This window comes from Carya illinoinensis, chromosome 14, assembly GCF_018687715.1.
Source record: "Carya illinoinensis cultivar Pawnee chromosome 14, C.illinoinensisPawnee_v1, whole genome shotgun sequence".
Lineage (NCBI taxonomy): Eukaryota > Viridiplantae > Streptophyta > Magnoliopsida > Fagales > Juglandaceae > Carya > Carya illinoinensis.
Window position 1 is genome coordinate 3,353,303 of NC_056765.1, and position 12,986 is coordinate 3,366,288.

At 34.9% G+C, this 12,986-nt stretch overlaps 1 protein-coding gene across 1 annotated transcript; it reads right to left on the bottom strand.

Moving 5' to 3' along the window:
- Positions 1-1,705: 1,705 nt before the first annotated feature.
- Positions 1,706-4,702, bottom strand: LOC122293279 (axial regulator YABBY 1-like). The gene is made up of 7 exons (XM_043101800.1): positions 4,333-4,702; positions 4,072-4,224; positions 3,801-3,918; positions 2,740-2,788; positions 2,443-2,518; positions 2,154-2,231; positions 1,706-1,929 (listed from the first exon to the last, which is right to left on the bottom strand). Exons 1-7 carry the CDS (start codon positions 4,426-4,428, stop codon positions 1,858-1,860), a joined length of 642 nt encoding a protein of 213 aa, XP_042957734.1. The 5' UTR covers positions 4,429-4,702; the 3' UTR covers positions 1,706-1,857.
- Between the last annotated feature and the right edge of the window lie 8,284 nt (positions 4,703-12,986).

Genomic DNA, 12,986 nt, shown 5'->3' on the forward strand with positions numbered 1-12,986 from the left:
TTAATCAAAGTAAAAGCCTTTGTTGACGGGTTTTTGTTTTTGTTTTCATCTTGTTTGAAATCTGTTGAGTATTATATTTAAACTTGTTTCTTCTTCTTATTTCAAAGGTTAGAGATCATGGGCTCCACACACAGAATACAACTGGTCCTGCCCGACTTTCATGATGGCAATTTTAGCCTCGAGTGCTCTTCCAGAAATTGCAGGACAGACAATTTCATCAAGTGGCTTTGAACTAGGTGAGGTTGAGAATATTATGATTTTCAAATCTAAAATATCCAACATTTTAGAGCTCTTCTTAAGGATTCAAGTAAATGGTAATGTTGGATAAGTAAATTCAAACTTATCTGTGTAGATGCATATTTATAATTGAAGAGACAACAAGAAAGGTTTCGAAAACAATAATAATAAGTTAATAACGTTATGAAGCTTAACAGATTCTGTGTATTTTTTTTTAAAAAAATTTACAGTAGAACCTTGAATTGTTTCTCCCATTTATTTGTGATGATGTTCTCGTTTCTGCATGCATTGAATTCATACAAATAACTGTTTTGTAAGGTCCTCGATTGAATTTAGCTACAAGTTTGAGAAAATTGATGATGGTTGGGGCCTTTGATTTGGAGTATAGGTTAACTTGCACCCATATGTAGTAAACTGCATCCTGCTTCAATGTAGATAGTCCTCATTTCATTTTCTTAGACTTCCAAAGTACAATGAAATTTCAAAACCTTTTTTTAGTTTGAAAGTTAGGAACAGGACTTGACAAGAAGCCATCTTGCGGTTATTATCTGCCTCTGCTTTTAAAGAAGCCATGCATCTTTTTACAAACTTCCAACATTAATGTAGTTGCCCAGAAGGATATTCTGATGTATGTTTTCTTACCTCTTCCGTCTCTACCTTATTGTCTAGTACTTGGAATTCCAGAATTGAGAAGTGAAACAGCTTCTGAAGGGATTATCCAGGAATGTTGTTTATTGATTCAACTCAAATAAGTTGATTGTTCTTCAGCTTGACTATACTTTATGCTACTTATTAATTACAGGGGTGCTAGGAGACTATTTGTGAGAAATACTCAACTCAAACCGTATATGAGGAGTTGTAGATAAGCTTGGACCAAAAATGGCTGTTGAGAAATGCATTGATTGCATGAAGCAGACATATTATGTAAGATGTATTGGCGGCTCTATGTAATCCATTTTTATATGTAATTTCATATTTTGTAAGTATGTTTTGTAATGTAATATATAAATACCAAATAATATAATATGTAGTGATTGCAGTTTTTTTTTTTAATTTTTTGATGCATTTAGTTAAAAATAAAAATTAGTTTTGTATATAAAAGAATATGCACCAAATAATATAATATGTAGAGATTGCAGTTTTTTAGTATTTGGTATTTATATATTTTAGTAGTTAAAAAAAAAAAAGAAGAAGAAGAAGAAGAAAAGAAAAGAAAAAAAGATCTGGGTACAACCCGGAACCCGGATTTCCGATTTTAACAAATTCAGATTCATCCGAATTCCGGACCAGGTCATAACTGCGTGTATCCGGGCCGGATTTCATCCTGAATTTGAAATCCGGGTTACGGGCCGGGTACACCCGGATATCCGGTCCGAAACCCGGATGAACGGTCCGGCATCAAGTAGAGTTCAAAGTGCTCTCCCCCATGCACGTACGTATACAACATAAATCAATTAGGAACCCAAAGTTTAGATAATTGAACAGTCCGATCGATAGATTAGAAGAAATTTAAGGACAAGATTCGAAGTAGTTTTAAACATGAGCTGCTAGCACGGTTCAAGAAGATCGAGATGGAACACAAATTAATTAGGAAAACTAGCTAACACGATATAAATATTCCTAGTAGCTGGGGGAGACACCCACATTTGCAGGAGCAAAAAATCCATCTTTCATCAGCACGTCCTCTCCTTCCTACATGAATACAAACCCAAAAACGTCATCGTCTCAAATATCCAAAGCTAGCTAGAGCGTTGAGATATTGATCATCATGTCATGTTTACTAATTTTACGTGTATGATCTGCGGTCAATCATGATGATCAGCCATGCATGTATATTATACATACATACATACATATATATATATATATATATAAATAGAGGAGATGATCATCTAGATCATTAGGGTTTAGAGTACCTGTTGACGCACGACGCTAGTTCTTTTCACGGGTTGATCAGGCATGAGTCCGAAGTGGATGTGTGGGAAGTGGGCCCACTGAAAGTAACGAGACAAAGGAATTACTATTAAATTGAAAATCGTTTCGAGGTATTATTGTGAAATGTATTGGTATGAATATATCATAATTATAAAACCATGTAGAGTATTCCTTGCATGGTTGTATTAATTTAGTAAGTAGAATGAAACCAGAGTCCTGGAAAAGATCAAGCCCCAGGAAACAAAGAGATGGAATTTTCTTGGATCTCACGTTCTTTGCAGCAGCACTAAAGGCCTCTCTGTGGCTTATATCAGGATTCCCCGCTTTAATTCGTTGGATCTCGTCCCTGCAGATTGAATAATTAATGTCAAAGTCATGCACATTCGTCGCAGAAGCATTCAAGTTCCACACCATACCACAAAAAAAAAGAAAAAGAAAAAAAAAACAAAACAAAATTATAAGTTGCATGTACATGACATAATTAAGATTGATACAAGTGAAATGCTGAAAGCTGTGTAGGTTATAATTAGGTATTATACAAGCAGCAAGTTCAGAATTAGTTCTTACTTGATGAAGCGGTTGTAGGCAGATGGGACTCTCTGTCTCTTCTCCGGAGCTGGAAATGGAGAATAAAAACTTTATATTTCACAGACGACAGAACAAGAGACAGACGCATTACAATCATTTCGCTGGCATTTTCTCTAACTTTTGAGCTTAATTTCACTCTCTCTCCTTCTATTTCATTACTTCATCATCATCTCAAACAATCCATTTCCTTCTCCTAGATTCTACACTATATTTCCGGGGGAAATTCTCTCTCTCTCTCTCTCTCTCTCTCTCTCTCTCAAACACAATTAAAGACAACCAGTATTTTGGACATTAGTGGTATAAGAACAAACTAAAAGGAAGAAATGATTTCGAGGACCCATTTAAGAACAAATCAAAGATCGTTTGTGTTCTTTGATTACTTCTATAATGTTAATTTTTGGGGAGTTGTGGTGTAAGAACAAGTCCATGATGCGGCGCCGCCTCAAAATAAAAACAAAAAAGTTGTGGAGGATTATATATAGGGTCTTGGTGTCCGTAAAGTAGAGATGAAAGTTCAATTTTAAAACCGTTGAAGAATAATTAATGTAGCTAGACATGCAGATCTAAAATGGGATCTGCTACTACTAAAAAACTTGGAAAAACTTGAAGAAGATGAATTAATAGCCAGGCCTTTGATAACCGTACGAAAGATTCTTGCAGCTTGCCACGCCCAGACCAAGAAATGCTCGGATTCTGTTGGGTAGTAAGCTTCAAAGGCCATCGCAGTCTTAACTTTTTCAAACTTTTTTCTTGATTTTGCCAAATATCACTGTTTAACAAAAAGGCTTGGGTGCGAAGTTTAAAATTTCAGTACCCCCAAAAAGTAATAACAATAAAGTCATCGACTTGAAAAGCCATTGAAGTAGCTGCTTATAGATCATGCATGGTAGTAAAGAGGCCGCCAAGTGGGAGACATCAAAGAAACAATATAAATAAAAGAATTAAAAACCTCCCTTCCTGTAACTACTAATTATATGCATTTGGATTGCTAAAAGATCATCTCAACATGAAAGAAACAGCTTGAGTGCAGGAAATCTCACGTCTTGCAACGACTAGAGGTTTAGGGATCCCCTGATCATCTCCTCGAGCAGGCGGAACTGATTCATTTGGGTTGGGCTGATTGATCATAATGTTCGAAGGAGAGCTTCGGATACCCTCCTGATGATATATATAATTCCCAGTTAATAAAACCAACAATGCGTTACATATTGGAATTCGAACTCGGAGAATAGATGCAACAATAGCCCAAATAAACTGAAAAACAAAAATATTCAGTTTTTATACTCGAAACCCTAAAAGAATTCAATATACCAGGAGATTTTGAGGATTGAAGAAAGTATGTCCTAGATGAAGCTGGTTTGCTGCAGGAAGAAGCAGCCCGCGCATGTTCACGGACAGGAGGTTGGTGCAGTGTCCACATCGAACTGTGACGGTCTTAAACAGACTACTGCAGGGAACACTCACCTAAACACTCACCCCAAAACCAGAAGAAGAAGAAGTAAAGGGGCAAAGCATAAATATTCAAATCAGGAAGAAAGAGAGATTAGAGAGATCAGAGAGAGAGAAGGATACCGCCAGGACAGTGTCGCAGAAGTTGCAATGGACATAACACAGCTGATCGGAGGGGGAGAGGTGGTCCGGTGAAAAGGCAGCGGAAGAGGCAGACATTTTTGTTGATTCTCTCTCAGCCTTTTTATTTGATTGATTGATGGGATTGACTGACCAGCGGGAATTTGAGGATAGACTGATAAACCTCCGTTGGATCTGAACTTGTTGATTTACTGTCAAGGAAGACGAAGAAGAAAGAGAAAGAGGGAGATGCCACTATATATAATAGAATAGGCGAGGGAAGAGTCTTGAAAATTAAATGGTTTCGTGTTTTGCTTGTTTTTTTTGTTGTTGTTGTTGTTGTTGATGTATTTAGCATATTGTACGTACAAATTGCCAGTGAATCATAAACACAGGAGAGAGAGAGAGAGAGAGAGAGAGAGAGAGAGAGAGAGAGAGAGAGAGAGAGAGAGAGAGAGAGAGAGAGAGAGAGAGAGAGAGAGAGAGAGAGAGAGAGAGAGAGAGAGAGAGAGAGAGATGAAATAAACGGCCGAGGTAAATAAGGAAGGAAATGTATGGTTGGCATTCCCAATGGATGAGAGAGAGATAGAGAGGGGCAGAGGCGGCAGAGGTGGGGGGGAGAGGAAGAGGAGAAAGGGACATTTGCATGGGAGATTAGCTTTGGCTCATTCACCTGTTGTTTTCACAGTTAAGAGGTTGTGAAGGCTTTTCTTGGTTTCCTACAATTCCATTTCGTGTTTCATGTTCTCGAGCTCCTCGACTACTTTTTCCCCCTTCTTTTTTTCTTTTCCATCTGGTACACACTGGTTAGACAAAGCCTTAAATAACGGGCATCTATACATACATACATACATGCATACATATATTGTGCCGTGCTTGGACATGTATATATAAGAAAAACAATTCTCTTTATCATATTATTAATATCTCATGATGTAACATTAAATGATTGATCCACAATAGAAACATAACAAATAATCTTTAATAATTAAATGCCACATCAAATCAAAATAAGAAGATGATAGTAAAAAGGAAACGGGTGGGAAGCGTTACTCTATTGAGAAAAATAAATATAAAAAAAAGAGAGGTGCATGTGACAGACACAGAAAGATTACAAAAAAAATAATGCTATAAACAGTTACTTTTGCATACTTTCTGTGCATTCCATTGATGTGATTGACTGCATCACTTTTTTTAATACACAACCAATCACATCAGTGGAGCACATAAAAAAGTATGTAAAAATGACTGCACATAGAATTTTGTTAAATAAAAGTAAACAAACTTACGGGATTTTATGTAAACTGTTAGATCTACTTTACAATAAAAGTAGTTTTACAATCTAACAATTCTATAGATTCACATCAGTTTGTAAGTTTATTTTTAAATAATCCTTTTGTGGCTAAACTATTTCTCTTAAAAAAAGGTTGATAAATGTATATACACGATATAATAGCCTATCCACGAAATTTATCTTTGGGACATAATTATCATAATAATCAACCAATATCATATCTTTGCATAATTTTTTTTTCTCATAAAGTTTACGCTTAATAAAACAATATTATATATAACACGATTCAAAATATAAAAATATTATCAATTTAGAAATTTTTATGCCGGGCACGTACATACATATTAATCTATCAAGCTTTTCCTCGATCGAGTAGTACCCTTTAACATTTTTTCTGAGCCTTGAATGTATCGATCAAGATTTTTCTTAAAAGGGAAAAATCCTTTTTCCTAATTTGTGATATTTTTATTACTATAAATGTACTCTAAAATAATATTGTTAAACGTAGTAACGTACAAAGGAGAACGTAGAAGGGAACAACAAAGAATTTGAATGGGACTCATAGGATCAACGTACGTCGACACGCTAGCTACGCCTTTTAGTTATTTATTTATATATATATGTTAACTTTTAGAAACATCTTATGGTTAAAAGGATGATGCTAGGGTGACTATTAAATGTGCATACTAATATAAATGATTTTTTTTCTTTTTTATAAGCATTTTTTAAACATCTTTAACCATTAATAAATAAATAAATAAATAATTTCACTAATAGTCACTAGGGGTGTCAAATCGTGTTAACGGGCTGTGTTTATCTCGTGTCAAAGCATGTATATTATACTATATAGGTAAACCCTAAACCGACCCATTAAGCTTATCGTGTCAAAATCTTAAATCCTAACACAACCCATTAACATAACGTGTTGTATCGTGTCAACCCGTTTTGACCCATTAATGAATATTACTAAATAGGTTGACATGACACAATACGACCTGTTTCAAATTGTTTATATAAATGAGTTGAATAGACTTGAAATTAACTTGTTTGACTTAATTAAATTTAACATAATTTTCTGTAAATGTTAAAATCACAATATCTATAAAAATTATAAAATTAACTACAAGTCTAAAATTACAATCTAAACAATAAAAATATTGAAATTAAAATTCTAACAATTTTACTTTTGGGTAGAAGGGTATAATTGTAATTTTAATTTTCTTAACGTGTCATAACGGGTTGACCCGTTATCAACCCGTTAAGCAATCGTGTCTTAACGGGTCAACCCGTTTTAACCCGAACCCATTAAGATTAAACCCTAACCCGCTATTATCGTGTCGTGTTCGTGTTGGGTTAACGGGTCGTGTAACAAATTGCCACCCCTAATAGTCACTTCCTTAATTTTAAGAAAAAATAAAAAATAAAAAAATAAAAATATATGAGTAAGCACATTTAGTGGGCATATTTCATAGCAATAGTAGTATCATTTTCCTTTCTTAAATATTTCTAGCTAGCAAATAAGAATATTATTATAGATTTTGGAGTAAGTTCATGCAGTAGTACTGATTTTTTCAAATTTTTGTGGCATACAAGGGGCATCTCTTTTCTAAGTATTTCTTTAAAAAAAAAAAGATAAACAAATGGGAAAAATTAACATTTTTTAAAATTTTCTTGAAGGGGAGTACTGGGGGAAGATCACTTTTCTTGTCAGTTCTTTAATTTGCTAATTGTCAGCTCTTACAGATCCGATCTGATCAATTAGCCACCTCAAAGTATTTTGGAACTAGCTCATTTAATAATTATTTTTCTTGAACACGACATGATATTATGCATATAGAGAAATGATTTGTACAAATTATAATTAATAGATCCAAGTCTCGCGCAAGCTTTTGTAAAAATCTACTTTTTATTAGTGAGATATATTTTTTTACAAAAGACTTGCACGAGACTTGTTTATATGAAATTTATACCTAACATTACTATATATAGTCTGTGAACTGCTTTCCTTACATGAGATCGAGCGGTGTTGGATTTCACCTGTACTACCAAAACTTGTCTTTCATTTCAAGTAATGATCACTGTCATGTTGTGGGTAACTACTGATCTCCTAAATAAAGCATCCGCTCTATGTCCAAAATCTGAGTCTCGTTCTGTCTATTGATCCTCCCATTTATGCATCTTGCTTCAGGAACTCACTAGCTAGCAGATAGATTACTCTTCATAGCAAACAGGTAATTAACAAAAATATTTCGAGTTTCTGCCCTTTTTTATAGGGATCATATTAATGTTAATTAAGAAAACCTGAAAATTAGTGGTCATGGTCATGATCATATTAATGTCAGAACTCCTAACCAAAAATGATGATCTATACATACACACACACACACACGAAAGAGAGGTGAAATTAATTTTGATGGTAGGACTCAAGGGATCCTAGAAGACAAGGGGTTATAGTACTAGCTAGTTGTTTGCAATTAAAATGATTAATATTTTCTACTTAAATTAGTTTATTTTCATCGCAATTAATCATTTCCATCATAAATAATTTATTACAAATAATCATTTTTCTTATAACGCATGCATATAATGCTTTTGTCACAATCTAAAAATTGCCCTAAATTATAATTAAAAGTACTCCTTAGAATTACTTTAAATCGATATGGGATTTAATACTCTCTCACGATTAATGCTAGCTTCTTATCTTATCATCCAAAATGAGAATAATATTGATCATTAATGTCTGATCAATTGTCAATATAGTATGGATCCATGCCAAATAATACTATTTTTAATTAATTTTAAAGCTAGCAACTAGTACTGTACAATATTATATAATAAAAGAGTTTTTTTAATTTAAAAAAATAAAAATGAAAATCAAGTACGATCAATATATAATATATAGATGATGAATAGAATGACAAGTTAAAGAACGCAAATCACGTAATAATTTTGAAAAGTGCCATCCAATATTAAATGTCACAGATCATGATCATTACTGATTTATAAAAAATGTCCTCTCCCGACTTTATATAGAGTTGTAACATCATTCCCGATCGAATTCCATGTGTTATCAACGTACATAGAGTAATCTCAAGCTTTGCGGAAAAAAGGGTATCCTCAGCGACAAACTAGGGCTCTCCTCTCATGTCTCCGAATCCCAAAAGAAAACCCCGCCAAATTATTTACATGACAATCATGATAACATAATCAAGCGAAAAGCATTCATTAATTTCTTCTTCAGTTTTTTTAACATTATCGATTAGACCTCTCATGGATATCAGTCTCTTTCATATTTGTACAGAGATACGTAATTGTCAGTGTCAACAGAAGACACAGATCCTTTTTACTTTACACTGTCCTCTGCATGTTTAGTTCTCTACCCTTTTTTTTTAATTTTTGGGGCCCATTGTTTGCCGATTTAATAGTTGCCCGGCTCTCTACCATGTGTTCCAGTCCCAGAAGAGAGCTACGTTTGCTTTTTGTTGCAAGGCGTCTGCAGAAGAACTCTTAACTTTACCTTAACTTGAAAAATTAAAAAAGAATATAGAAATATTAAAAATGAAATAAAAGCTAGCATATATATAATTGCTGAAAAAGTTGACTGTCGACGTTTCTCTATCATTTTTTTTTTCAATTAAATTCCATCCACGGCCTCTTATATGTGCACGAGGTTGAACAATAACAGCAAACTTGCAGGCTTGTGAAATTCTTTTAGAACTCGATCGAACGACTGGACGTCAAAGTGTGCGGTTGACCAGATTATTATTCTTTTTTTCCCGAAAAATGCTAGTGGAATACTTCAAACTTACCACTCATGCATTTTAATTTTAGTGAAATTGGTTCGGGAAGGGGCCGGGGAGCCAGTATATATATATACACAAATTAATCATGATCATTTGCTTCAAGCTACAACGCCGAGATGATGATGATGATGATGATCACGTGCATGCATGGAACCTGATTTCTTGCATTAATATATATATATATTATTCCCAACTGAAAAAGTTTGTGCAATCAAACAAAATTAAGGAGTGTTCATCCACGGCAACAATACGGACGGCAAGAGTCATGATCAAAATGACCCACCAATTGATACAACAACATCAAGACGTACAAGTGCGCATGCATCTAATTACCCTCAATTTGCTGATCATTTGTGAATGCATGGTTGAACTTTTCCCTTAATTTTGCATTTGTGCTCAAATTTTTACCAAATATCTTGAAAAATTTCAGTGCAATGTACATGAGTTCAATACAACTTTGATCAAGTTATGATTCAATACCTTACAAGATATATATATATATATATATATGCAACCTCTAAACTTTTATACGTATGAGCCTTATTTTTTTCCCTGAGAAAATAGAATATTATAATACAAATAATGTTGAGAACTTCGTCAGGGAAAATTAATGGAATATGCTATCTGTATGCATGTTGCATGTAATAAATTATTATGTCTTTGACCTATTCGGCTGGATTATGCAGCAACGTCTGTGCTAGATGGCAGTTCTAGGTTTTGTTGACTGAACCTATTTAGTTGAAATACGAGATGATCAGGACTGGTAGATATCTGCAATATTGAGTAGATATCTTGAATTCGACGACTTCAAACTCCAAGGGTAGTTCTGGTATGTGTGGTTTTTTTTTTTTCAAGTTTTTGTGGATGATAATAAATTTACGTGTAATAAATTTTAAATTTTTTCCTGACTTCCAGAGAGTCAATTCATTTTTGTCCGATATGGTGTTGGAATGCACCTATGATTCATATAGCACATAGATATGAAAGTGTACCGAGAGCAAATGACAGTGACCAGAGATGGCCCCTCGTTTCTTTACTGCTGAGCCAGTACTGATCTCTAGCTATTTTCTTCCACCATCTCAGTATCATTCCTCTGAAGAACTAAGAACCTTTGCTTTAGCCCCCCGGCCCCCACCCAAAAATAAAAAGCCTTCCAGTTACAAGCAGAATGAAAAGGTCGAGATAATTATAACCAAAGTTTGGTGAAGTATTGGTGCACGGGAATTAACCTTGCTCTTCAAATAGAATGAACTGCAGGCATGATATATACTGCTTAATTCCTGTATTAATGTCTGATCTACTGCAGATATAGCAATTTTGACATATGATTGATTATTGTTATATGTTGTGGTACACTGGTTGGCCTGATATGTATAACAAACGAATCTGGCCTAGCTATTTCACCTGTCCTACTATATTATTTCATGTAAAATTGTCAACTCCTCTTCAGGTCGGAAATCATGCAGCGCCTGAATTCATGTAAATAAACACAAGTACATGCAAGGTACTAGATAGGCTCTATCAGAAAAAGCCTGTAAGAGGACCTCTCTCTCTCTCTCTCTCTCTCTCTCTCTCTCTCTCTCTCTCTCTCTCTCTCTCTCTGTGGGTGTGTGGGGGTAGAAACCAATAAAGATGATATTTATTCAGGCTGTGGTTTCGGCATCCCAAGCTGAGCAGTGAGCAGTAGGGGCGTGCCTAAATCGTGTACAGTTTTGCTGTGACACAAAAGTACGCACTGGGGTTCAGCTCTATGACCTATAGATGCACCTCTTTTCAAGCTTTGGGCTCACAGCCATTTAACAAAAGACATGAAAGTAAGCTTCATTTTTGTTTGATTCTAAACAGCAGAGCCACCTGTACGTCCTGACCGCCCATAAATGGCATATTTCACTATTTCAGCTTTTAGTGGCATGGGGTTCATCCATGCTGATCATCAGGCTCCAATGGCTTGTTAGCTAAGGTTAATGTAGCTCATTAGAAGAAAATTGCTGGTTTACAATAAGTTATTTTCAACAAAACGAGTATTTTCAAATAAAATTAGTCCGTTTTAATTGTAAATTATAGTCTTTTTTGTTATAAAAAATTAATCACAAATACTTATTTTTCTTGTAATGTAGCTAGATTATATTCGTAATTTTACCAAACAAATATATTTTTAATCCCTTTAATTTAATTAATTAAATAATTAACCTATTAGATAAGAAAGGAACATGTTGCATATGGCCGGATAGCTAGAGTAGTGGGGAACAAGGTTAATTTAGAACTCATGTTATTTGACAACTTTTTCTTTTTCCCGTTTTCGGGAACAAAAATTAGAAAATATTTTCAAAAATAAAATGCCCAGATGAATAACGTCCTAAAGAGTTGTGTTATATATAGTCATTTTTGTATACTCTTTGTGCACTTTACTTCACTGATATGATTGACTAAAACATTTATTTTATATTAAAAAAAGTGACGTATCCAATCATATTAGTAAAATATATGACTAGAACGCAAAATTGACTGTATATAAAATTTATGATAAAGCAATATAGCCTTGGCCTAGAATCTCAGAGTACTATTGATCTATTATATATAATATTTAGGCATGCATGCAAGAGTACTAGTGGATCATGTGATATATAAAGCTACTTGAGCTAACAAGTGATAAGTAGTGATGGGAGTTGCATATATAATAATTCCTATGCATGCTATAATGATTATATAAGACCAGAGTCGATAGAAACCTCTTGTCCATGTTTTGTGTGCTTTCAAATTTGATGTTAACGGGGATTCACACCAGCATGCATGCATGCGTAGTACTGTCGTCTAAAATCAACTCTCGATAGATTTTTCTTGGTTGCCCATGTTTTTTTCTTTTGCATTGACTATTCAAAACAAAGTTCTTGACTAATTTCTAGATTGCATAGACTCTTGATAAGATGTTTTCTACCAATTTCGACCTAAATATCCTATTTAATTATATGATTTGCTCTCAAATACTAGGGCACATATTGAAATAATTACCGTAGTAATCTGTTTGTTGTGAAATATACTTGACTAGCTAACAGCTTGTTGGTCGGTATCATTGCCACTTGTGAGGGGGAAAAGGCCCCGTGTCCAACGATTTCGAACTGCCGGGAGCAAGAAGGCCTCAAGCCCATCAAATGGGAAGTCGGGCAGGACTCGGTAGCCCAGGGCGGAGATCTTGTGCCACATCCGTGATACACCTTCTAGCCTAAAGAGCCCCCGGCCTTGGGCTTAGCTTGGTCAAAAAGTCCACCATGGGCAACGATCACCCAAGGCCTTAATGGGGAACTGAGCCCTACCAAGCATTTAATGCATGTCAGGAGACGCAAACACGCAACAATGTGCAGTCTGAGATCCGCTGGGCAGGCAAGACTTCGGCCTGACACTTTACTGTAGCAACGGCTAGTGGAAGGTTTGACCCAAGCCTTACTTGACACCCCATAATCTCCCTCGGCAGTTGAGTCAAGACCAGGTATAAAAACTCCGATCCCATCCAAAGGAATGGTGGGGTCTTCTTTCTTCTTAACCACTCTCTTAATTTTCTCCAT

Bases quoted from the DNA above. Each gene is read 5' to 3' on its own strand.
- LOC122293279 (XM_043101800.1), bottom strand. From the start codon at position 4,428: ATGTCTGCCTCTTCCGCTGCCTTTTCACCGGACCACCTCTCCCCCTCC. The intron at 2,519-2,739 runs GTAAGAACTAAT...TTCAATCTGCAG, and splicing joins GCCTACAACCGCTTCATCAA to GGACGAGATCCAACGAATTA. The intron at 2,232-2,442 runs GTGAGATCCAAG...CGTTACTTTCAG, and splicing joins TTAGTGCTGCTGCAAAGAAC to TGGGCCCACTTCCCACACAT.